Source organism: Parambassis ranga, unplaced genomic scaffold (genome assembly GCF_900634625.1).
Source record: "Parambassis ranga unplaced genomic scaffold, fParRan2.1 scaffold_21_arrow_ctg1, whole genome shotgun sequence".
Taxonomy (NCBI): domain Eukaryota; kingdom Metazoa; phylum Chordata; class Actinopteri; family Ambassidae; genus Parambassis; species Parambassis ranga.
Genome location: NW_021144767.1, coordinates 2,424,896 through 2,452,297, shown reverse-complemented (window position 1 = coordinate 2,452,297; position 27,402 = coordinate 2,424,896). Strand labels below are relative to the sequence as shown.

The 27,402-nt window shown below is 43.9% G+C and overlaps 3 protein-coding genes and 1 pseudogene across 3 annotated transcripts; all 4 read right to left on the bottom strand.

The window, feature by feature from the left end:
- Positions 1–311: 311 nt before the first annotated feature.
- Positions 312–1,292, bottom strand: LOC114429862 (trace amine-associated receptor 1-like). The gene has a single exon (XM_028398476.1). The coding sequence runs from the start codon at positions 1,290–1,292 to the stop codon at positions 312–314; it is 981 nt and encodes a 326-aa protein (XP_028254277.1).
- A 2,322-nt stretch (positions 1,293–3,614) lies between these two features.
- LOC114429861 (trace amine-associated receptor 1-like) lies at positions 3,615–4,494 on the bottom strand (annotated as a pseudogene).
- Positions 4,495–8,573: 4,079 nt separating this feature from the next.
- Positions 8,574–9,636, bottom strand: LOC114429860 (trace amine-associated receptor 4-like). Its single transcript, XM_028398475.1, has 4 exons — positions 9,612–9,636; positions 9,220–9,419; positions 8,777–8,907; positions 8,574–8,706 (listed from the first exon to the last, which is right to left on the bottom strand). The coding sequence occupies exons 1-4, from the start codon at positions 9,634–9,636 to the stop codon at positions 8,574–8,576; spliced, it is 489 nt and encodes a 162-aa protein (XP_028254276.1).
- A 3,756-nt stretch (positions 9,637–13,392) lies between these two features.
- Positions 13,393–27,065, bottom strand: LOC114429859 (stonustoxin subunit beta-like; the record flags this gene model as incomplete). The annotated part of the gene is made up of 5 exons (XM_028398474.1): positions 13,393–13,443; positions 21,813–22,288; positions 25,361–25,407; positions 26,239–26,412; positions 26,908–27,065. Coding segments are annotated over 5 exons (906 nt in total), but the record flags the coding sequence as incomplete, so codon positions are not given.
- Between the last annotated feature and the right edge of the window lie 337 nt (positions 27,066–27,402).

Below are 27,402 nucleotides of genomic sequence, written 5' to 3'. Positions count from 1 at the left end.
ATCTTATTCCATTTTATCGTATCTTATCTTATCATATCTTATGTTATCTTATCTTATTTCATCTTATCTTATCTTGTCTTATCTTATTTCATCTTATCTTATCTTATCTTATCTTATCTTATCTTATCTTATCTTATCTTATCTTATCTTACCTTACCTTACCTTACCTTATCTTATCTTATCTTATCTTATCTTATCTTATCTTATCTTATCTTATCTTATCTTATTTCATCTTATCTTGTCTTATCTTACCTTATCTTATCTTATAAGAACCTTTACGATGTGTACACACATGTACAGATACATTCATGTTAGTTCAGGTTTGTGTTAGAGAATCCACCTCTGATTATTTTCCCAGTGATGATCATTCGAAAGGCCGATCTGAACCATGTGTAGAAGAATGCATAAATAAATGGATTGAGCAGTGAATTGGACAGTGCGAGCCAGTTTAGCAGTTCAATCACTAAAAGCGGCACATACACACGAGTGAATGAGAGCACAGTGGTGCAAAGAAAAAAAGGCAGCCAACACATGAGAAACACTCCCATCACTATAGCCAGAGTTTTGGTGGCCTTCCTCTCCATCTTACTGACAGCTGCTCCACACTTCGTCATGTTGTGGATGCTGCGCGCCTGTCTCTGTGCAACGAGGAAAATCTTCAGGTAGATGCACAGCATTATGATCACCGGGAGGTAAAAAGAGAAAATAAGCCCCATGATGTGTGCTAATATACCGTCAAGGAAGCAATTCTCAGCACAATGTTCTTGGTGGATTCCAACAATCACAAAACTAATTCCTATTATCACAGACACACCCCAGCTCATCAGGATCATGACCACGACAACATAATCGTTGATTTTAGCTCTGTATGTCAGAGGCTGACACACTGCGTAGTATCTGTCAATGGAAATACAACAGAGGTTTAGAATGGACGACGAGCACAGCGAGACATCGAATGTCCCTCGCACCTTACAGAATATATCATCGTAGAAAAGGCAGGAGCTGAAAGAGAATTCCATGGTGAGAGGAAAAACTAAAACCCCAACAAACATGTCCGCCACAGCCAGAGACAGGACGAGGAAGTTACTGGGAGTGTGCAGCTGTTTGAAGTAAATAACAGAGGTTATCACGAGGAGGTTTCCACACACAGTTACGACAGACAACGAACCGAGAAAAATATGAAAGAGTGTGCACATTTCAGACAGGTTTCTTATCAGTGCCTTAGACATGTCTATTTCAAAGCAGGGATGAATCTGAGTGAGAACATCGGTCCTGTTGACAGTGATTTCCATGCCTGTGTGATCCTGTAAGTCACACGTTCAGAATAAGAAAAACAGTAACGCAGTTTTCATACATTACCGTGTCAGAAGGTCCACATCCGTATGTGTCCCTCCCTGCTGTGGCACTCAACAGGACATGTACGTAAACATTTATCATTTTTTTCCTACATCCTAAAAGCCTGCGAGTCTCACTGTCCAATCAGATGCAAGACTCTTAAGTGACTCTTAGGAGAAACTTTAGGATGCCATGACAACAGTTTATGCAGTAGATGTGTGTGTGCTTGCGCACGTAAGTGTAAAAAATCACTCATATTCTGAGGCCCAGAAGCAGAGAGGGAAGACTTTTTCCAATGTTTTTTTTTTTTTTGCATTTAAATATCTTCTTAAAATAATTTTGAAACCATAAACCCAGACTTAAGTTAACTGTTGTTTCACTTAGCAACCACCAGGAGATAAGGAGATTAATATTAGGGTTTAGTCACAATATGAATACCTGCAGCATCAGCTGCATTTTGGCATTTTATAAGAAATACAAACTAAAAATCTGGGGTGTTTTGTGGCACGTTGTTGATGTTGAGAGTGCTGAGCTCTTTACATCTGTTTCTACGTATGAGTCCTTCTGCAGGTGGCGCTATAAGGAGCGTTCACCAGATCTTCAATCTAACTTCGCTGACCTGTCTGGCCAGGTGCTTGCTCCCAGCCAGCCACAGCGGTACTCAGCGTGCCCAGCTCTTCATTATTCTCCCCAGATGAAGTTTTCTGTTATCTAGACCTTTGATTTTTGTAAATAAAGACTTGCTTTTTCACTGGAGGTCTGTGTTTGCCTCCTTCTCCTTGCACTCCCTACACATAACACAGGGAGGCGTCCTGTGCGAACCTGCTCTCATCCATGAAGTGCACAGGGTGCCAATGGTGAATCTGCCAATCTTGGTGTTCGCCCTGCATGGTAAGCACAAGTCCCACTTGTGGACGTCAGGCCCTCATACCACCCTCATGGAGTCTGTTTCTGACAGTCAGAGCAGAAACATGCATATCAGTGGCCTGCTGGAGGTCATGTTGCAGGGCTCTGGCAGCGCTCCTCCTGCTCCTCCTTGCACAAAGGAGGAGGTAGCGGTCCTGCTGCTGGGTTGTTGCCCTCCTATGGCCCCCTCCACGTCTCCTGGTGTACTGGCCTGTCTCCTGGTGTCTCCTCCATGCTGTGGACACTGTGCTGACAGACACAGCAAACCTTCTTGCCACAGCTCTCATTGATGTGCCTTCCTGGATGAGCTTCGCTACCTTCCAGGGAGGTACCTCCAGTCTTATCTGCTTCAAGCCCAACCTGAGAACTTTTTTGGAAGAGGTCCCTTCCCTTGAGTGACTTCCTCAGTTTCGCTGCTCTTGTGGTTTTTGTCGTTGAGAACATAACATTACCTGGATGAATGAGAGCGTCCACAGACATAACAGATACTTTGTCATTGTATGAATAATATACAATTACATTTTGTAGTTCAGAGTTTCATACACTGCAGCAGGCACTGACAACCACTCCCAGAACTATAGCCAGAGTTTTGGTGGCCTTCCTCTCCACCTTACTGACAGCTGCTCCACACTTAGTCGTGTTGTGGAAGCTGCGCACCTGTCTGGCACAAAGAGGGACGTATTCCTTTATAGTTACGTTTTATCAAGTTGAAAGGCAAGTGAAGGCTTTCCTTTTAACACCTCTCTTTCTTATCATCCCCCAGTAGAGTAAAAAATACAATAAAATTATTGCATTACTCTGATTCACAAGTCAGTGGCCTCTGTTTCACACTTGTAGTCTTAGCAGCCCAATCCAATACAGATCATTACATTTACTACTGAAATGAATGTGTTATACAGAGCTGGGATTCAGATGCTGTTCGCTACAGCCATTTTTACACGTGAAGTACTCCTCTGAAATTGTACACATGTAACCTTGACCTTAACCTTAAATGCCTGGTTCAGTCATACAAACATAGCAAACATAGCTCTTTTGTCCTGCCACCTTCTTATAGTAGTGCAGATAATAGTTTGTTCCATACAAACAAAAGAACTATCAACTCTTGGCAATATACAGTTTCAATTTATAATTGTATTGAATCAAGTTACGTTACTCAACAGGATTTGAGACTAATAAGCCTCTGTTAATGTTACAACACCTTTTAGATATCTTCATAATTAGACATGTGTACTTAGACAACCGGCCAGATTAAAATGACAGTAGATCATGTGCTAAGAAGTATGAGGTGGTTGTAATGTTGGAAAGAACTGTTTTTTTTGCCTAATATTTAGACAGGAGAGAATTAAGAACAATGCTTTTATTCCACACTTCAGTCAGTGCAGTTTACAGTTAGTAAAATCACCTTGAAATATTCTCCCAGAAATGATCATTCTGAACGCTGATCTGAACCAGCTGTAGAAGAAAGCATAAATAAATGGATTCAGCATAGAATTAGACAGAGCCAGCCAGTTTGTTGTTTCTATCATGGGGATTGGAACTACTGAATCACCAGCGAGAGGCAGAAAAGTGATGAAAAGAAAGAAAGGAGACCAGCATAAAAGAAAGACTCCCAGAACTATAGCCAGAGTTTTGGTGGCCTTCCTCTCCATCTTACTGACAGCTGCTCCACACTTCGTCATGTTGTGGATGCTGCGCGCCTGTCTCTGCAACGAGGAAAATCTTCAGGTAGATACACAGCATTATGATCACTGGGAGGTAAAAGGATAATATGGGTCCAACAGTGTTTGCCATAAGGACGTCTATTAAACACCTGTCCTCACAGTTTTCATTGTTTAATCCAGCAATTATAATCCCAATCCCAGTCAGAACAGAAACCCCCCAGCACATCAGGATCATGACCACAACCACTGGGTGATTGATTTTAGATCTGTAAGTCAGAGGCTGACACACCGCATAGTATCTGTCAACAGAAATACAACACAGGTTCAGTATAGAACACGTGCTCAGTGAAATATCAAAGCTGCCTCTTATTTTGCAGAATAAACCCTCGTAATAAAGACACAAACTGAGAGAGAACGCCATGCTGAAAGGAAAGACAACGATCCCAACCAGCAGGTCAGCCACAGCCAGAGACAGGATGAGAGAGTTAGTAGGAGTGTGCAGCTGTTTGAAGTAAATAATGGAGATTATAACAAGCAGATTTCCACACACAGTGATAACAGCTAACAATGCAAGAAAAGCATATAACAACATACATAGAATGGAAGGACTGTTTGTCAGAATGTAATCAAAGTTATCTATCACATAGCAGGGATGTATGTCAGTCACAATGTAAGTTGTGTTACCGCCTTCAGTTTCCATGTTTTAGACCTCAATCAAGTCAAACCTTCAGTATCAACAGTGCATCATTGTGTGTTCTGGTATAAAGAGTAATTATTGCTGGGGCAAAAGGTTAATACTCTCTCATCTCTGTTTCATTGTTGTAGATGTTGTCCAATCAGAATTGTTACTAGTGATGACGAGTATGGTACGTGCATCCAATGTTTGGAAGTATGCAGATCATCATTATTTGATCATTTAGATTGGTTAATACTGTTTGTATAGGCAGTGTGGTGAAGAACAGAGGCATGTAGTGCATTTTTTTCTGTACTCATGAACAGACATTGAGTGGCCTTCTTTTAAAATGTTAACTAATAAGAACAGTCATTATAATAAAGAATATGACCTTTATCTATATATATAGTTAGGCATGTTTCACTAAAACTATGCACTAAAACTATGCAGTCCTTGCAGTCCTTTCTCCCACGTTACTGGCATGTGCAGTGGTCAGCTGGACAGAGAAGTACAACGAAATGCGTATATACAAAAGAAAGGTCCTCCAGCCAGTAGGTGGCGCAGTGACTGTAGCATATCAGCATTTCAATGTGTGCAGAGTCAGATGTTCAACATGACTGTAAAGTTTCATCCACATAGGATGAAGTATGTGGGAGATACAGCCACAAAAACATCTATTTCCTGTGTGTTGGCGAAGGGTCAACTTCGTGGCAGGCCACGGGCAGAGCGTGTAATAAAGCTCCGCAAAGTTTTGGTCCTTATGGGCTTAAAAGTGAGCTCACAAATTTTCAGCATTATGGGAAATCCCTCGAAGAAGAGTTCGTAAAAGTATGGCAGGTGAGAAACACAAAATGGCAGAGGTTTTTCAAAATGGCGGACTTCCGGTACATTGTGGAATTTGACTGTAATTATTGTCATGAGAAGGGACATTGGAAAGCTGAGTGTCCAATACTGAAAAGCAGGGGTGGTCGCTCAGGAGGTAAACATGTTAAACCTGTTGTTTGCACTGCTTCAGTGGTGAAAATGCCTATGATTGGGGTGCCAGTGCCTATCACACATGAGACTGATAAATATTCTGGGTGCAGGGCTTTTGTGTCTGAAGGCTTTGTCTGACTCCCTGGTAGTGATGAGAAAAATTCTTCAGGATACTGCAGCAAAGGATTCATTCATTTTAGATTCTCTGTTGCCTTTTTCTCAGGCTACTGATACTAGTGGTTGTGTGTTGGTTCAAGGGATAGGTTTGTCCACATTGTGCGTTCCCTTGCATAGGGCCAGTCTCTATTGTGGTCTTGTGGAAGGTGATGTCCATCTTGGTGTCCTTTCAGCTTTGCCAATTGATGGCATTGATGTGATTTTGGGCAATGATTTGGCTGGACATCGTGTCTGGGCTGATGGTTCTCCGCCAGCTAAGCCGCCATCTTTGAAGAAACAACTGGTGACTGACGAACAAGTGTTGTCTGTGCAGGATGGAGTATTGATCCGTAAGTGGTTGCCCCAGGGTTTTGATTGTGTGGGGGTACCAGTGGTCCAAATTGTGGTTCCTATCAAGTTTCGCAATGAAGTTTTGAAGTGTTCTTATGATCAGTTAGGTCATTTAGGAGTGAGCAAAACTTATAACCACATATTGCATTACTTCTTTTGGCCTCGTCTAAAACGAGATGTTGCAGCTTACATAAAGACATGTCATACTTGTCAAGTTACACGTAAGCCAAATCAGAGTCAGGGGGCCCTGGAGTGGTTTCATCAAATCTTCAAATCTTTATTGTGTTCATATTGCACCGCATTGAACAGAGATTGGGAGGAAGGTCTGCTATGGTTGCTGTTGGCTGCAAGAGAAGTGTGTCAGGAAAGTACAGGATTCAGCCCCAATGACCTAGTTTTTGGTCATAAGGTTGGCTGTACTTCGTGATGGTTGGTTGCCAGATGACCCCCCCCCCCAACAAATTTAATAGACTATGTTGATGGTTTCTGGCATAGGCTTTACGTGGCAGGTCAGTTGGCCATGAAAAAACTGAAGACATCTCAGGAGAGGATGAAACATTTGTATGATCGTCATGCTGACAAGCGCCAGTTTAGTGAGAGGGATCAAGCACTTGCTTTGTTACCAGGTGTTGGGTCACCATTTCAAGCAAAGTTTGCTGGTCCATATACTGTGAAACATCAGCTGTCTGAACAAAATTATCAGATTGACACTGCTGACCACAGGAAGAGACATCAACTGTACCATGTAAATCTGCTAAAGCCATATTATGCTCGTGTTTCGTCCCAGGGTGAGCCAGATTCCTCTTCACCTGATGCAAGTCCAGCTTTGACTGCTGGTAATGTGGGGCAGTCAACTTTTGTTGGGGGGGAGGAGGACGTGGTTGCACCCGATGATCCTGTGTTGCGTGGTGGTTTGAAGAACTCAGAATCACTTAAAATCTTGGAGGGTTTATTGGGCCATTTGTCTGCTGAGAAGAGTGTGGAATTGGCAAATTTGATTAAAAGTTATCCTTCTTCTGTCAGCAGGACTTTTGTTGTGTTTAAAGTCTGCTGTGATCGGCTCCAGTCCTTCTAGCTCCCAGGATGGATCAACCTTGTAAACTGCATGTGGATGCCAGCCACATTGGTGCAGGTGCCGTTCCACCCAGTTAGGTTCTTTTCTAAGAAGTTCAACGCTTACCAGGTAAACTACTTTGTAGAGAAAGAGGCTCTAGCATTAATTCTGCCTCTACAGCATATTCTGTTTTAGATTCTGGGATGCCCATAGCTGTATTTACAGACCACAACCCATTAACCTTCTTGAATTCGTTACAGAACTTATTTCTGTAGCCATATAACTTATATTCGTCACATTAGGGGAAAAGATAACATAATGGCAGATGCTTTGTCCCGAGCACCAATGTAACTTTGTTGGCTCTTGTGTTGTCCATTATAGTCTCTGTCTCTTCCTTTCTCTTAAATTGCTCCTAGGCGCCAAGGTTGCTGAGGTGAGAGGATGCAGTGGCTATGGAGGTACCACAGGGTCAACCTGTGAAATGGTGAGCCGTTCGGGGTCAAGGTTATGTTTAGTTGTGTGTTTGTGATGTAACCTCCTGAGAGAGCTAAAAGTCCAGGGTCGAGAGTCCTTGCTAACAGGGGGAGAGTTACAGCCCTGTGTTGGCCTCTCAGGGAGTGTTGTTGTCTCTTCGCTTGTGTGTGCAGGAGATTGCTGGGTGGAGCTGATTCTGCGCTCATCCTGAGCTGACGAGCTGGAGTAGGATTAAGAGGGCCCAGGTTGCGTCAGTCTCTGCCCCTTCTGGTCTACTTGGATGGACAATATACTCTACCATTCAAAAGTTTGGGGTCACCGGACCAGTTCTACAGCTTCTCTGATCAGAATAACAGTTCAGCTGTGCTAACACAGGAGTTTTCTAATCAGCCTTTTTAACACGATTAGCTAACACAATGTAGCATTAGAACACAGGAGTGATGGCTGCTGGAAAAGGGCCTCTGTATACTTTTGTATATTTTCCATTAAAAATCAGCCTTTTCTAACTAGAATAGTCATTTACCACATTATCAATGTCTAGACTGTATGTCTGATGACTTTAATGTTATCTTCGACATTTGACCCCAAACTTCTGAGCGGTAGTGTATATCATATAATGTACCATGCATGACTACTTTCTCATCACACTGCTCCTTCTCTATCAACCCCTCTCTCTACCTGTTTTTTTGCTATGAGAAATGAGGAGGGGGGTGTATTTTGAGTTTGTCAAACACAATACAAATTGAAAAAAATACCACTTTTAGAAGTTTTACCTTTTAAGTCACACACTTTAATACTTGGCGCTTCGTTGCATCAGTTTGGGCTCATTACTTTCCATCTTAAAAAAATCCTCAACAATATTTCACCATGAAATCAGCAAGTAAAATCCAGCTTTTATATTGATTAATAATCAGTTAAAAAATTGTAAAGATTATTTTTTCTTAAGGAAAAGATCAGAGCATTTCCTCCATCTCCTTTTAAAGAGGAGTCAGTGCAGTTTACAGTTAGTAACATCACCTTGAAATATTCTCCCAGATATGATCATTTTGAAGGCTGATCTGAACCAGCTGTAGAAGAAAGCATAAATAAATGGGTTGAACATTGAGTTTGATAATGCGAGCCTCATTCACAGAGATGGGTGCTAATTTACCAGTAAGAGGTATGAAGCTGATGCAAAGAAAGAAAGGAGACCAGCAGAAAAGAAAGACTCCCAGAACTATAGCCAGAGTTTTGGTAGCCTTCCTCTCCATCTTACTGACAGCTGCTCCACACTTTGTCATGTTGTGGATCATGCGCACCTGTCTCTGTGCAACGAGGAAAATCTTCAGGTAGATACACAGCATTATGATCACTGGGAGGTAAAAGGTTAATATGGCACCTACAGTGTTTGCCACAAGGACGTCTGTCATACACCTGTCTCCACAGTTTTCATTGTTTAATCCAGCAAATACAATAACAACCCCAGTCAGAACAGAAACCCCCCAGCACATCAGGACCATGACCACAACAACACGGTGATTGATTTTAGCTCTGTACGTCAGAGGCTGACACACCGCACAGTATCTGTCGACAGAAATACAAACCAGGTTCAGTATAGAACATGTGCTCAGTGAAATATCAAAGCTGCCTCTCACTTTGCAGGATAAAACATTCAAATCCAGACAAGATCTGAGCGACAACGCCATGCTGAGAGGAAAGACAACAATCCCAACCAGCAGGTCAGCCACAGCCAGAGACAGGATGAGAGAGTTAGTAGGAGTGTGCAGCTGTTTGAAGTAAATGATGGAGATTATAACAAGCAGGTTTCCACACACAGTGATAACAGCTAACAAACCTATGATCACATTTAACAATCCACATATAGTGGAATGGCTGTTTGCTGGTATGTTATTGAAGTTAACAATCTCAGAGCAGTGACTTGTGTCAGTCATGACATCAGTCCAGTTGATAATAACTTCAGTTTTCTTCAGTCACCTTCAATTCAATACAGTTCATATTATTGTTAATACAGAAATACATACTGTACATAGTGCAACAGTGTCAGTTATCATCCTTACCTCTGTGTCAAAGGCTGTTCATGCATGAATGCTGGCTGTCACATGCATCACTGTGCAGAGCCCTGATACTTATCAAACACCATCTAATTACCATATAGTTACACAACAAGGGGGGCAGGAGACCATGAGGATTAAATGACCAATCAAACACCATGTATGTTTCTCTTTTTTTTCCTCCCTCATGTTTTTGTTACCATTCTTATAACTCATTTATACACTGAAAAACTTTTTTGCTTTATGTTTTAAAATGGCAACTCAATCGCAGTTACATGATGTACAAGCATATCTACAAAGTTTAAGAGGGAGAAAAATGATGGCAGCAGACTAAAGAAGCGGTGTGAAGGGTGGGTGGGGTCTCCTGTGATGCAGAGGGCCTTTCGGGTGAGACGGCTGTCGTAGACGTCTTGGAGGGAGGGGAGAGGGACGCCGATGATCCTCTCAGCTGCTCTCACTATGCGATGAAGCGTCTTCCTGCAGGTGGTGGTGCAGGCTCCGTACCACACAGTGATGCAGCTGGACAGGATGCTCTCAACAGCCCCTCTGTAGAAGGTGCACAGGATGGAGGGAGGGGCTCTGGCTCTTTTGAGCTTGCGGAGGAAGTGGAGGCGCTGCTGTTCCTTCTTGGTCAGTGATGCAGTGTTGTTAGTCCAGGAGAGGTCCTCAGTGATGTGCACACCCAGGAACTTGGTGCTGCTCACCTGCTCCACAGCAGCACCGTCGATGGTCAGAGGGGTGTGCTGACTGTGTGCTCTCCTGTAGTCCACAACCATCTCCTTTGTCTTCTGAGACCCACCACAGTTCAATCATGAGAGACTCAGCGAACTGAATGAGAAAGAATTTATTAATACAATAATTGTGAATGTGCATTGGCGTCCTAGACCCCGTCGTGAGGACCACGTCCGAAAGGGGGGAAAGCTCGAGCGGAGAGGCCGCTGATCCGAAGACCCCCCGGGTCTAGACCTGGTGGTGGTGTAGAAGCAGGAGAGCAGGAGAGGGGAGACCTTGAACTGCGAGGATGGGGAGGTGCTTGGGGTGGAGGAGGGTTGCCGGATTCGATCGGGAGACAGCTGGAGAAGAGACAGAGACTTTTAAATCTCTTGCTACGTTATGATTGGGCAGGAGAGGGACAGATCGACAGCTGATTGGTGAGGGAGGTGCCATCTATTAAACACCTGACTATGTGGGAGGTCACTAGACAGAGTGCAGTGCAGTGAAGGAGAGTGCTAGGATGGTGAAGAGGGAAGGGGATAGAGATAAGAGGTGAATGATGTGGAATAGAGTCTTCATGACTGAACTAACGCTGAGAGCTACATTTCAATCATGAGAGACTCAGCGAACTGAATGAGAAAGAATTTATTAATACAATAATTGTGAATGTGCATTGGCGTCCTAGACCCCGTCGTGAGGACCACGTCCGAAAGGGGGGAAAGCTCGAGCGGAGAGGCCGCTGATCCGAAGACCCCCCCAAAAGAGAAGGAGATGAATTGAGTTTGATACTTACATGATTTGGGCACTAACAGATACCATGTAGCATGAAAAGACAATTGTTAGAGGCAGCATGCAAAATGAAATTACGACAATCAGATGCAGTTGGATTCGAAGCATAGAGAGGAGAATAAGAGAGAGCTTAGGGAGCGAATGCTTGAGCTAAGGATAGCTCAAGCAAGGATATAAGTATAGAGAGAGTTTAGCGAGCATGCGCTCAAGCCGAAGAAGGTATAGGGATTTTAGCGAGCGTGCGCTAAAGCTGCGGAATGTAGGGAGAGTGTTTAGCAAGCAAGTGCTCAAGCTAGGGGAGGAATAGAGGTTTAGCGAGCATGCGCTCGAGCTATGGAAAGTAGAGAGGATTTGGCGAGCATGCGCTCAAGCCAAGGGGAGAGAGGAGAGAGTTTAGCGAGTGCCGCTCAAGAAGGGAAAATTTATAGGGACAGTTTAGCAAGCATATACTTGAGCTAGAAGCAGGGAAGGCGTGGAAGAAGACTTTGCATGAAAGAAGGCAGCTGACTGTGACTACGTGGGGATAGGTCGGCATGAATCGAAGCCCACTGGCTGTGAATAATGGGGGATAGGGTTGCATGAATTGAAGCCCACTGGCTGATAATAAAGGGGATATGGTTGCATGAATCGAAGCCCACTGGCTGATAATAAAGGGGGTATGGTTGCATGAATCGACGCCCACTGGCTGATAATAAAGGGGATATGGTTGCATGAATCGAAGCCCACTGGCTGTGAATAAGAAGGATATGGTTGCATGAATCTAGGCCCGCTGACTACGAATACATGGGGGTATGGTCTGCATGAATCGAAGCCCACTGGCTGTGAACAAAGGGGATATGGTTGCATGAATCGAAGCCCGCTGGCTGAGAAAAAAGGGGATATGGTTGCATGAATCGAAGCCCGCTGGCTGTTAATAAAGGGGATATAGTTGCATGAATCGAAGCCCACTGGCTGTGAATAAAGGGGATATGGTTGCATGAATCGAAGCCCACTGGCTGTGAATAAAGGGGATATGGTTGCATGAATCTAGGCCCGCTGACTACCAATACATGGGGGTATGGTCTGCATGAATCGAAGCCCGCTGGCTGAGAATAAAGGGGATATGGTTGCATGAATCGAAGCCCGCTGGCTGTTAATAAAGGGGATATGGTTGCATGAATCGAAGCCCGCTGGCTGTTAATAAAGGGGATATGGTTGCATGAATCGAAGCCCGCTGGCTGTGAATAAAGGGGATATGGTTGCATGAATCGAAGCCCGCTGGCTATGAATAAAGGGGATATGGTTGCATAAATCGAAGCCTGCTGGCTATGAATGGATGGAGGTATGGTCTGCATGGATCGACGCCCACTGGCTATAAATACATGGGGGTATGGTCAGCATGAATCGAAGCCTACTAGCTGTGAATAAGGGGATATAGTTACGTGAATCTAGGCCCGCTGACTATGGATGCATACATTTTTTTGGGGTAGCATGAACGAAGCCCCCTGGCTATGGATGCATTGATTTTTAGGGTAGCGTGAACGAAGCCCACTGGCTATGGATGCATTGAATTATGGCCTTGCATGAGCGAAACCCACTGGCTATGGATGCGATGGTTTAAGGCCTTGCGTGATGAAGCCCACCAGCATTGGTGCATTGATATGAGGCCTAGAGAATGCCGTGAGAGTTAAGTTAGCAGACATGAATTGACGATACAGCAATAATAGGTGAAACTCACCAGGGACGGAGAGATTTCTGAGATGCGAGCACGTGTCCGGTGTTTTGGCCAATACAGGAAGTGAAGACCATCGACCAAGTGATTGCAGAGATGAAGGGGATACCTTGAGCTGACAGAATGACGCCCACTGGCTGAGATGCATTGCCTTGAATAAAACGAAGCCCGTCGGCTCACAGTACATTAATTATAAAGCTTGAGGGAAAGCTGAGAGGATAGAGAAAAGGAGGGCATGGAGATAACATGCATGATTCGAGCATTACACCACCACCAGTAATATGATGAAAAACTCACAATGATGAAATCACGGTAATAATATTATTAACAATCCTGCCAGCTAGGCCAGGTGGGCCTGAAGACGAATGTAAAGAGAGAAGATGACCGAACGTGCCAATTAGCAGGAATTCATTGGTTATGTGGCCTGCATGAAAAGAACCCACTGCTGTGATAGTATAGCTAAAGGGCCTTGCATGAACCAGAGCCACTGAGTTGCTGCTGAAGTAGTTGCACCTATTCTAAAGGGATGACCCGAATAATGATTAAGGGATAATGGGGATCTGACGAGAGGTTGTATGAGCAAAGACCAGTTCCTAGACAGAGGGAGAGATTCCTGTGGTCACAGAGGGACTTGAGGATCTGAATGGGACGAACCTGTAGAGAACCACTCATGTATTTGAAAGGACATAAGGACGAATTGTGCAGGCTATGACTACTGAACATGCGCCACTGCATTTAGGGTGTTGCAACAGCTTGTAGTAGTTCGATGGAATACTAGTTCTGCGAAGGTGACTTCTAGAGGGATTGAAGGAATGGGAGGCCTCCTCTAAGAAAACCAAAAGCTAAGCGAAGAGGGATTCCAGGAGAGGATCAACGGAAGGAGAAATACACCCGATCTGGGTTGAAACCAATTAGTGGAGAATTGAAAGGGTTATAGGCCACGGGGAGTCTAGAGGAGAGGGAGAAGCCTTCGAATGCCTTTAAATAGTATGGTTTGATAAATAACCTGAGATTGAATTGAATGTGAGCTGCCACGGTTCTGATGAAAGGTAGTATGAGCACCCTTATCTAAACCAAATGCGTTTCCAATGAAGCAATGAGAATTTAAAGGCTGGCATCTAGCAGACCACTGCCCTTGGAGGAAAGAACCCCCCAAAACCCACGGATGTGCACCATCTGTGAACAACCTGAGAAAATCGGATGAATGCACTACGTCATCATTAAAAGAACGACACCATGTTGCGAGCTCATAGCAGGAGAGACCGGGTCCACCGATCATGCTGCAGCCTTGGTTCGAGGCAACATGGACACGGAAGTTAGGAACTGTGGAGGACCGTCCAAAGGGAGCTGTGAAAGGTTGGCCTTATGAATGGTATAGTTGCTGCTTGGAGATATCTGAATGCAGATTTTGAAGCGCTCTAAATTTATTTATTTATTTATTTTTATTTATTAAATTATATCAGCATTTCTAACGGGGAGAGATGGTTTCATGTCGGAAGGGATGAGCGTATGCTGAGGAACTCCGGGTGGGAGTTTTTTTTTTTTTTTTTTTTTTTTTTTAACCAGTATTTAACTATTTTAATTATTAGTAATATCTAACCGTTTGTCCTATCGAACCATATGAATTTAAACGTAGCACAATAGCTATAACGACAGAATAGCGAACTCACCGTCTAATGCATGTAAACACAAGCACATGGCTACTTAATATGCAGACAATTCGACTACGTCATCGTCGTGATAGCGTTGTACAGGGATCGACTCACGTTATCAATACGCGCATCAGGCAGTAAGCTCCATGCAGCACGATCGAAGATGACTAAGCAGGGATGTCTGAGGGGACAGCATAGAGGGAACACTAGCTTCTTCAGCAGAATCTGGCATAAGGAGTTTGACGCGAGATTGAAGATGCAGGTACTAATGCAAATGAGACGAACAGAGAAGTATATTTTAAATCCCACTTAATGCCGAAAGATACCATAGCAACAGGCGAATGGAGGAATCTAAATGCATCCGAGAAGTCGGCTCCCTGGTCCATGTAAGTTTAAAGCGCTGTCCACTGGCATAAAGAGGGGACAGAGGTTCGGGCATAATAAGACTAATTGCCGAAATAGGCCGGAGTGAGGAGCGGACAGATCGAATAATGCCATTCTGCAGGAGTATTGCGTATGGCTTGCCTTGTAGGCGCTACGATTTTTTTTTTTCTTTTTTGTTTTTGCACGCCTGACGGCCTTGTATATCCGTGCAGATTGAGAAAAGTAGGCTGAAGCACAGAGGGACACGGAGCAGTGAGCCCGCGAGCGCCACATTTTGCTGAGATCATTTGGGACCACGGCGATCAAGGCCAAATACGGAGTCCACAGACCAGGCCAGGCTAGTAGCCGAATAGTGAGAATAAGCGCTGCTTACTGGAAGTGCTAGTGATATTGATTGAATATGTTTTCCGGCTATTGGGATGGAGGTCTCCGGTTAGAGCTAGATAGACCATTCTTGGCCACAAATTTATGACGCTGAGGAGATTACAGGATGAGGTTTACTAAAATACTGTCTCCGCCTGCAGAAGTAAGCCCTCATATTTTAGTGGATTGGGAAATGAAGGGCCTACCTGTAGGAGGGACAGGCCGAGCAGATGCCAGAGTGTAGCGGCGGAAGATGGCGGAGGAGAACGGGAGATCAGCGGCTGAGAGCAAGCGGCTGGATCGGCAGAGACTACAGGAGCAGGAGACATGGACTCAGGTGGAGGTCGACTGACCGAAGAAACAACGACCGGCACCGAAGTGTTTGATTGAGCGTGTCGGGGGGAAAAGCGGAGCAGCGGCAGCGGGAGAGCGAGAAGCGTTCCCTCGTGTAGCCCTGGGAGCAGAGGAGGCTGACTTCTCGCTCCTTTTACAGGCCGCGGGTAGCCACTGCGGCGCGGGGCAGGGGAGATGGGATTGGATCTGAAGTTGGATTGAGAGAGTTCCGGAGGAGGAATAATGCCAGTTGATTGCGGCATAGAGCAGCGCAGAATCGTTGCCGGATTCGATCGGGAGACAGCTGGAGAAGAGACAGAGACTTTTAAATCTCTTGCTACGTTATGATTGGGCAGGAGAGGGACAGATCGACAGCCGATTGGTGAGGGAGGTGCCATCTATTAAACACCTGACTATGTGGGAGGTCACTAGACAGAGTGCAGTGCAGTGAAGGAGAGTGCTAGGATGGTGAAGAGGGAAGGGGATAGAGATAAGAGGTGGATGATGTGGAATAGAGTCTTCATGACTGAACTTACGCTGAGAGCTACATTTATGTATGCCAGATAAGTATGCTTTTGTTTTCCGATGAAATGACAGGTGTGTTAAACTTTGCCAGGGCTGGTTAGCTCAGTTAGTTAGAATGTGGTGCTAATAACACCAAGGTTCAATCCCTGTACGGGCCATACAGGGAGTTATGCTGAGAAACAGTGTGACTTTAGTACAAACACACCCTACTCACACTGGAAGGGTGTGGCAGAGACAGTGCAGGACAGTGAGAAGCATTCCATTACCATTAGCTTTTGGAAGAGACCAAAGGGAAAGGGGATCATCAGCAACATGTTGAATTTGTGGATCGGCGTTCTCAACAATGAACAATGACAGCACACAGCACAGGGCAGATCCAGCTTTGTGTTGTGTATCCTCCTCCTCACCATGTCATTTGAAAAAGGTACAACTTTCAGTTTATTAGCTGCCTCTGTGCCAAGCAAAAGCTCACACCAGTCACATCTCTGTCCACCTGTACGGTCACAAAACCGGGGGTAGAGACGCTGTTTTCCGAGATGTCTGAGTGCAGTCCTTTTTTCTAGCTCTCAGGACGGGAGCTGCTGCAACAGGTATCCACCCTGAAGGACGGTGCCACAGGAAGTTAAAAGGCACTTTGACTCTGGTGGGACCCAAACCCACAACCTTTGAATCACTTCTCCTGTGTTTAACTAGAAGTCCAATGCACTATCCATTGTGCCACAGAGCCACAAAGCTGTGAATTTTTTTGTCCTACAGTGGAGATGAAACAAAACTACAGGAATGAGGTGCACCTTCTGGCCGAGTGGTGCAGAGACCACAACCTCTCCCTGAATGTGGAGAACACAAAGGAGATGGTTGTGGACTACAGGAGAGCACACAGTCGGCACACCCCTCTAACCATCGACGGTGCTGCTGTGGAGCAGGTGAGCAGCACCAAGTTCCTGGGTGTGCACATCACTGAGGACCTCTCCTGGACTAACAACACTGCATCACTGACCAAGAAGGCACAGCAGCGCCTCTACTTCCTCCGCAAGCTTAAAAGAGCCAGAGCCCCTCCCTCCATCCTGTGCACCTTCTACAGAGGGGCTGTTGAGAGCATCCTGTCCAGCTGCATCACTGTGGTACGGAGCCTGCACCGCCACCTGCAGGAAGACGCTTCATCGCATAGTGAGAGCAGCTGAGAGGATCATCGGCGTCCCTCTGCCCTCCCTCCAAGACCTCTACGACAGCCGTCTCACCCGAAAGGCCCTCCGCATCACAGGAGACCCCACCCACCCTTTACACCGCTTCTTTAGTCTGCTGCCATCAGGAAAGAGACTGCGCAGCCTCCGGGCCAGGACCAGCAGACTGAGGGACAGCTTCATCCACCAGGCTGTCAGGAAGCTGAACACTCTCCCTGCTGTGCCCCACTCTCTCCCCCTTTCCTCTACAAAAAAACCCTGACCCTGACACCCAAGCCCTCCCCAAGATAGGAACTCTTTGTACCGGCCACTTTACCAAAAAGGAACTCTGTGCACCAGCCACTTTACCCTGTGCATTCTCTTGCACCCTAGTCATGTCATCCAGTCTCATATAAGCTGCTATAACTTAAACCATTCCTGGACTGTTTACATTCTGCCAACTGCACTGTCTTGCACTATACATCTTTGGCACACTCACTGCATTGTGCCTTCATTTTGTGCCTTGTATTTTGTGTGTGCCTTTTTACACTTCATATTTATTTTAAGTTTTTAGTTATATGCTATATGTTGGGGAGTGAAGAGTAACGCAATTTTCGATTCTCTGTATGTCCAGCACATATAGCAGATTTGACAATAAAGCTGACTTTGACTTTTGACTTTGATTGCATGGAATGATCAAAGGCAGACAATAACATGTGAGACAGAGAGTTTATGATCAGTGCTCCCCCTGCTGGTTAGGACATATGATGACATTTTTAAATGGACATTCTTCCAAGCAGCCAGCTTTTGCTTTGATGACAGCTTTGCACACTCTTTGCATTCTCTCAATCTGAACTGAGCCACCAATGCTGACATCTAGTGGTGGAATCGCAGGCTGCAGCTTCCTCATTCCAAAATCAATCCCTCCTCCACATAAAGTCAGAAGTTCTAAATGTGAGTCATTAAATGAGAGGTTCCAGCAGAAACTTCCAAACATCTGAAGAGAAGCTGAGAAGCCTGAGATACAGGGGCTGCAAGCTGAGCTTCAACTGTTCCTGTTTAGACAATAAGAACAGATCATCACTGTCTTTTAAAATGTTCTGATCTAGTCACATTAGTTTGTATATTTATATTACACACAGAGCTGTTGTTTCAGTCACATTCATTTGTTATGTGTACAGTGGGTGCAGGAAGTATTCAGACCCCCTTAAATGTTTCACTTTGTTATATTGCAGCCATTTGCTAAAATCATTGAAGTTCATTTTCATCATTAATGTCCACACAGCTCCCCATACTGACAGAAACACACAGAGTTGTTGACATGTTTGCAGATGTATTAAAAAGACAAAGTGAAATATGACATGGTCCTAAGTATCAGAGCCTTTGCTGTGACTCTCATATATTGAACTCAGGTGCGTCCATTTCTTCTGATCGTCCTTCAGATGGTTCTACACCTTCATCTGAGTCCAGCTGTCTTTGATGATACTGATTGGACTTGATGAGGACAGACACACACCTGTCTGTATAAGACCTTACAGCTCACAGTGCAGGTCACATACTGGGTGATGACGTCCTCCTGCAGGTGTTACTGTAGCTGTGTCTCATTTCAGGGTCTGCATCCTTCAGAGTGCGCATTTTAAGGCCGCTTACGTCACAAAGCTGCGTGAAGGCTGTCCCAATTCGCCAAAAGTCTAAGGGTCCTTCAAATGCGTCCTCCTTTTGCCTGAATTTGGAGGACGCATCGCTACCATCCTTCGTGGCCTTAAATATCCCACAATGCTTTGCGGGCCTACTTTTTGTCCAATAGTACAATGACGGACCAAGCGAGCAGCAGCGGCAGGAGTGCCGAATTCACATTTAAATGTAAGTACAGAGCAGTAGTTGGAGAGTTTTAAAATGCTAGTAGTGACAGCGGCATTAAAAAAATGAGTTTTGTATTTACAAACATGACGTCCTGTTGATACGAGGCGCTGTAAACTAAACGCTTTGATTGAATGTTGTTTCTTGTTGTTTACTGTAGTATAGTATAAAGTATAGTTCACGTGAGGAGCAATATTATCGTTATTATATCAAACGGTCATTCTGCCTGTTGGCATTTTGTTGTAGGAGGAGCAGAGGGAAACAGAAGAAACCTGACAATTGATAACGGAGGAGATGAGGCTGGAGAGGGAGGGAGAGAGAGAGAGAGAGAGAGAGGGAGAGAGAGAGAGAGAGAGAGAGAGGGAGAGAGAGAGAGAGAGAGGGAGAGAGAGAGGGAGAGGGAGGGAGGGAGAGCAGAGAAAGAGCGGACAGACCTCAGCTCATACAGAGGATGTTGGACAGCAGTGATTTTATGTTCTGTGTTATTTAAATGTTACTTATTAAATTGTGTATTAAATTGTTCTTGTCTCTGTGTTCTTAAACTCTTCTAACCTTGTTACATCATGTGTTTTCACCTATTTATAATTGAAGTAAACTTTTGAACAACTTCTCAGTGACCACAGTAAATCATTTATTGTTCTGTTATGTACAATATTTACAAAGACACAGTTTGAACATTTCTAACTAAAATGTACAGTTTATTATTTATAAAGATCAGCAGAAAATACTATTCACAAAGAACATATATATAAATGTTTGGCTGAGCAGGAGTCCTTGGTGCTGCTGGACTGGATGATGCCACGGTGAAGACCTTGGAGTCCTCTGGCTGTGAGTGGGACATCATCTGGGGGAGGGGGGTGTCTGTCTCCTCTGTCCACCACATCGTCCATCAGGGTTTGCACAGCTGACGATCGGCGGCTGCCATGTTACTAAAGATGTTTTTAAAAAGGGCAAAAATAAAAATAATAACTTCAACAGAGCGGCTTCCAAAGCAGCTTAAAATATGAAAAGCTATAAAGTATGTATCCTCACGCTCCAAAGGTGATGATGGTCAGTACACCTCCTCCAGGACAGACAGCTGGTCCTGCAGGGAGCCCCACTCTCCTCCACCCAGCAGTAATTCTCTGGTGCAGTGACAGACCTGATGCTTAATGACACATTAAAGCAGTGCTTTCAGGGTTATTTGCAGGGTTCTTACACATTTAGCTATTTATTTAAAGTATTAAAATTACAAACAGACCCTGTATCAAGTCTTACAATTGAATAAAATATAAATTCCATTTAATCATATTTGTCTATCTACTGGTTATATATCTAGCGTTTGCTCAGTAACCGGTATATTAATTATGATCAATAATATGGTTAAACAGCAGCTTACCGTCACCTCCCCACTGCGCTCTCCCAGCCTGAAGAAAATGAGCCGTCACCGGTTTTGCTGCCGCTGGAGCCGCCTCTCCTCTTCCTCCAACAACAAATAAATATATTAAAATATTCCAAATGTCTAAATCCACACTGTTGTCCCGCTTGTTGTGTAGTCCGTGTTGTGTCGCTGTCGCTGCTTTTGTTTTTCCCGGGGCAAAATTTATGACGTCGCGCCACAATCAGGAAGTGCTTTGAAGGCCAGACCGTCCCATTTACCAACGGTGGAGGATCCTCCGGAGGATCCTCAGGAGGACGCGGCCTCCTGAGACCGCGTAGGCTGCGTCCTCCGAAGGATGCAGACCCTGAATTGGGACACAGCCTTAGTTAAACGCAGCGATCGTAGCGCGCTCTGACCGGCTGTGCTTCAGGGTTGGTTCAGAAAGGTCCACAGCTGCGTGGTAGCGCTGCAGTGTCTCTCTGAGTCTTTCTCTGTGTCTTTGCTTCTTTTTAACGTCCCGGGCAGGAGCAGGTGAGTGATCGCAGTTCCGCCGACGTCACAGGTTGAGGAGAAAAAGGGCAATCGGGCAGTTCAACACAAATTTTAGAATTCAAATGTAAATGTTTCTGATCCATCACCAGAACACTGGGAAACACATTTACTACCCTTTGTGTCATCAGGGACAAAAATGTCCGCTTCTAAAAACTGCTCTAAAAACTGAACAGATTCATATTTTTCTGCATCAATATGTGGAACAACTTCAGGACTGCTCAGAACTACCAAACATGACATCATTGGAGGAGTTTAACGCTTTAAATGCCAGGTAGATTGCATGATGCAAATATTTCATGTAAACATGCACAAAACAAGTTATTTTACAAGTTGGGAGGCTCAGGCATTATTTTATATCTGTCATGTCAAAGTTTATCCAAAATATTGAGTTGGAGTTATTAGTGTTTGTATTGCAGCAGTTTTAAATGGTGTTTTCCACTTAGGTCCATTAACTCCTATTATAATACTACATTTTAATATCAGAGCCATAACAACATGGAATCATGCATTTCTTAATGTAAGGGTTTCATTTGTGAGGACATGTCAAAGTTCATGATCATAAATTCAGCTTCACATTCTTCATTTCACTGCTTCTAAGACAAAAACATGTTCTGACCTGAAATCACAGTCAGTGATTCAAATGAAAGTGAAACATCATCAACATTTAAAGCACAAAGTTGAAGCTGCTGTCACTTCCACACACTCTGCTTCTACACACAGCACAGACTCACTGAGGAACCAGGAAACAACCAGAACCAGAACCAGAACCCAGCATGTAGAGGCTGAGTGAATGTGGTGCTGAAGGTGTGGAGGTGGATCAGTGTGTCAGAGGAGACTCTGTAGAAGGACAGAGTGCCAGCAGGACAGTCCACATACACTGCTGCTCTGTGAGAGACAGAGGAGGAGGAGATGGATGTTACTCTGTTATTGTGACTGACATAGTAACCATCATCAGAGCAGATCAGACTCCAGGACTGATTGTTTTCTCCAAACACGCAGTCATCACTGTCTCCTTTCCTTCTGATTCTTCTGTAACTCACTGATATATAAACCACTCCTCTCCACTCGACCTCCCAGTAACAGCGACCAGTCAGAACATTTCTACACAGCAGCTGAGAAAACCTGTCAAATCTGTCTGGATGATCAGGATATGGCTGCTCCTCCTCCACATGTGTCACCTTCCTGTTGTTGTCAGACAGTTTGAGCTTTGTGTGCACTGAGTTTGTGTCGACTTCAAGTTGACAGAAATCTGATGGAGAGAAAAAGACACAGCTGCAGTTTATCATCTGACACATCTGATGGCTTCATTCTGTCTTTACTGACTGATGTGTTGTTCATTCATACAAAGTTTATCATCAGACTTTTTGTCACTAATGTTTGAATGAACAAACACACAACTATCAGCTTTGTGTTCAAACACAAACTGGATATTTGCAGCAATGTGAGTAAAGACAGACGACACATTTAGAACATGAGAAGAACAGCAGCATCAACTGTATCATTGGATAAAGAGCATCATCCAAAAGCCCCATACAGGAACATACACAAACACACACACACACACACACACACACACACACACACACACACACACACACACACACTGATTTTCAAAATAAAAGCCTCCAAATCATTACACACCTTACTAGGCCTGGTAAACTACACACAAGCCACCCAGAAATATGCAGACACACACTATACACACCTGCCAACACACAGACACACAAACATGGATTTTCAAAATAAAAGACCCTGCACAATAACAGGATATGGCTGACGTGTAGATTTTCAAAATAAAACACTTAAACATGTTTTAACATGCATTAGGGAGTGTCCCCAACCCACCCCCCCCCCCCCCCACACACACACACACACTTACACAGACACACACACACATACACACTTACACAGACACACACTGATTTTCAAAATAAAAGCCTCTAATTCATTACACAGCTAACTAGCGCTAGCCACCCCTACAAATTATACATCAAATCGACCGGCTCGGTCAGGACTACTACCCTCTGAGGTTTGGTAGCGATCGGATAATCGGTGTTTGAAAAAATCCAGAAAAACTGCGATCGACCCTCCACACAGGCATCAAATTACTGTCAAACTTTGAAGGCATGGCGTTTGGGCATGCTTTCACACAGAACCTTCATTCAAAATGTAAAATGTAGATAAACATTAGACCTCTGACATATTGAGTCCCCATGTCTGTGCCACTTTTTGTTTTGACAGGCAAGCCACTTAAGCTGACCTAACCCCCCTCATAGGAAATAATGGGAAACTGGTGAGATCCCTGACAAAACCCAGCTAACTTTGGAAGCCTATCAGTCTGGCATGCCTCTACACAGAATATTCATTTCAACTGCAAACTGCTCATAAGGAGTTGGACTTTATCATACTGAGTCCTCATGTTCATGTCTTTTACCAAACTTCATAAAATAGCAGCCAAAGTCACATCCACATCTTTAGGATTCCTCCATTCAGAATGAATGGAGAAGCTTGGGGCCTATTAAACCTTATATAAAACCAATCAGAAACACTGCAAAAGCATGAAATGTCATCAGTGGCATCTTTCACATCTGCCGGTGATCAGGAATGAGGTTTGGTGGTATATAATGGGGCGGACCGGCAGCAGAGTGTGGGTGAGCGCGCATTGGCCCACTCAAAATGTCTTGTGAAATTTTCTAGGTTATATATACAATAGTTATTTCTATTTTCTTTCCTGTTTGGTTCTTCTGTCCTTATGTTCCTTTCTTTGGTTGGGATTGTTGGTGCATTATCATTGAGGGTTTTTCCTGTAGAACAGACCAAAAGTCCAGTTCATATGTTCACTGGGCCGAAGCCTCTGGCATAAAATCAATAATGTCATAATATGCCACCAGTACTGTTGTCCACAGGATGAAATCACACGTTTAAAAATTATTATTATTTATATATATTTAACATTTCACCACAAGATGGCAGCAAACATGGTCAAACTCTCACCACCCAGTTTTGCCAGTGATCTGTGTTTTTTTATTGCCCATTTCTAAAATGGCAAGTGTGAGTAAGAAAAGGAAGGTTGACAGCGAAGGCCGAAGTTTCAGGACAAGTGGAAATGGAAGAAGAATGTGAGGGCAAGACATCTTGCACATTGAAACCTGTGTTGGAGCCAGACCTGCCCCCTTTACTGCAGCTGAGAGCCCAGTCTCTTCCTTCTCATCAGAGGTCCCTCGTTAATCGCGGGGTTACGTTCCAAAAATAACCCGCAAAAGGTGAAATCCGTGAAGTGATGGGCTTTATTTTTTACAGTTATTCTAGATGCTTTAAGGCTGTGAACCCCTCACTACACACTTTATACTCCTTTCTCTCCTGTTCAAACACTGTCAGAGTTCAAACCTTCATAAAAATAAGTCCAGTGTTACAGAATGAAACCAAAGCACAAAGCAAAATAAAAGGAAATATAATAACTGAAGATTAAAAAATGGTTTGTGAAATGGAAGTTGTGGCGGCTGCACTAAGATGAATGATAAGTTAATGTGGTCTGTTCAGAGCTGTCAGTAAAAGCTTGTTTAACTGGTTTCGGCTGTCCCGCCTAACAAACGAAGAGATTGCTTCCAAAACGCTATAAATCCAGAAAAAAGTGTTTTCTTTCCCAAAAGGGTTTATATGAAACTTCTAGTTTATGTTTCAAACTGTAATATATCATCATGAGTTTGTAATAACATCAAAAAATCTGATCTATATTTTGATTTTAAACATTTATTAAACACCCAAAAAGCTATAAATCCATTTCATCATAAAACTCATTTTATGTATTTATATATGTATTTCTAATAATATTATTTCGCCGGCTGTCAGTTGATCCGCATGACAAAAGTTTTTCTCTTTAGTATGTGAACAGGAAGTGGCCGGTATTTTCCCTCCAGCTGAGTTTCGGGATTCTGTATGGAAGGCTTCCACTTTTTTCCCATGGAAGAAAAGAGGACTGCCTCATGGATACTGTCAAAGTTATTCATGTCACATAGCTAAAACACTCATTTAAAAGACGGCTGGACATACTTTCTATCTACTGACAGGGGGCCGCCATGACAGTTGGAAAGCTGCCCTGTGATTGGTTGAATGGAAATGCTGCATTGTGCTGAAAATTAGGACTGGCGTTTGTAGCAGTGACAATGACAAAGCTGGAACCTAAAACTCCTGCTGGGGAGTAATAAACTCCAGTAAACACGAAAGAAATCCAACCGCCGAGGCTGCGCTACAACAGCTCTGATGGACTGATAGAACACTGACTCATGCACAATAACATGAGGAAAGACTGAGTCAAACTTACACTTCCTCAGCCCAGGTTTTAACCTCTGCTCTCCACCATGCTCCACCCTGCAGGAAGAAACACAGTCAGAATGATTTTCTAACCAACATGAGTCCAAACTGCTGATCAACATGAAGCAGAGTTCCTCAATTTGTCAGAGACACACAAACAGACTGAAACTCATCTGTGTCGACTCCAGAAGAGTCTCTCCTGATCTGCTCTGTGTTTATTCATGTCCTCCATTCTGTGAAATATTGCTCTCTGTCAGTGCTTTACTGTAAAATCCTCTTCATGCAGCAACAGTGTAGGTTTGATCTCAGCATTGTGCATTTATCCAAAGCAGCAAACAAGCCACACTGTCTCTGACTGTTTGTTCCTTTCACTCTATATGCAAACACAAGCCTGGTTCACATGTGTCATGGATGGAAGAGTTTCTGACACACTTCAAATAAATACATTCACTCATGTCTGTGTGTAGTTTTTACAGTGATAATATTGTAGTGTCTCCCTGCTCTCTGTCTCTGACTGAAGGAACTCCTCCTTCTACCATTGTGTTGTTGTCTCCTCTGAAGCTTCACATATGGATTGTTTCAGGAACATTTGCTTGTGGAAATAATTCAGTGGTTCTTACAGCTGAGGACATTAATAAGTAGGGCATCATTTTGTATTTGATCTGCACTAAGTGTGACTGAAAATCAGTCTGTTTGTATTTTGACATGAAGAACGTGTATAAAGAAAAGTGAAGTTAACATGATGGACACTTAATGATGGAGGAAGATGAACATCAGGGATCAGTGATTATTTCTTCTCGGCAGTTTCAGTCCATCCATCAACAGCTGTGGATATATGAGCTAAACTGACAGACTGAGGAGGACTCATGCTCTGTGGTCTCTGTGTACCTGAGAGTCTTCAGACTACAATCTGGACTGTTGAGTAAAGCAGACAGCAGCTTCACTCCTGAGTCTCCTGGATGATTGTAGCTCAGGTCCAGCTCTCTCAGATAGGAGGGGTTGGAGGTCAGAGCCGAGGCCAGAGAAGCACAGCCCTCCTGTGTGATCAGACAACCTGACAGACTGGAGGTACAAAACATGTCATGAACTCAAGAAGAAAGAAGGAAAATCCAACAGATCTTCAACATGAACATGAAGCAGAATTTAACTGATGATCAAAAAGCTGGATCCTGACCTGAGAGTCTTCAGTCTGCAGTCTGGACCCCCTAATCCGTGAGACAGCTGCTTCACCCCTGAATCCTGCAGGTCGTTATTATCCAGGTCCAGCTCTCTCAGACTAGAGGACTGGGAGCTGAGGACTGAGGACAGAGCTTCACAGCTTCTCTCTGAGAGGTTACAGCTGCTCAGTCTGAAAGAAATGCAAAGTAGTTGTTATTGATGAATGAATGGAAATTTGTTGTGAATAATGACAATAAAGATCTTTTTACTTGTGTAGAATTCAGTGCACATTAGTGTCAATCTGAAAGCCTCCACATGTCAACACATGAACTGCATGTAGAAAAGCTTCAAACATAATGTTAAGGTATGCATTTAAATGATCAACAACCAGATCCTGACCTCAGTGATTCCAGACCACAGTCAGCACTCTCCAGTCCAGCACAAAGAAGCTTCACTCCTGAATCCTGCAGGTCGTTATTATCCAGATCCAGCTCTCTCAGACTAGAGGACTGGGAGCTGAGGACTGAGGACAGAGCTTCACAGCTTCTCTCTGAGAGGTTACAGCTGCTCAGCCTGAAAGAAATGAAATGTGTACATTTAACAATACTGAATAATTGTAAGAAGTAGAGCAGTGCAATGAAAAAAACAATTCTACAACATGAAAGGACACTATTGTCTAAGCTTAGTAATGTCAGTGGTTATAATTTGTGAATTATGTTTGTACATTTTTTATTATTAATCATCTGTCATTTCTATGGCAGAGAACAGGAATCAGCCAATCAGAAAAAAATGTATTGTTGCCAGGTGAGGTCTGAGATTCAGCTGCAAGCACACCGTGCAGCAGACGTTATGGCATATAGGGCAGGAGGCCAGGAGTGAGAGACAGGGAGCGGG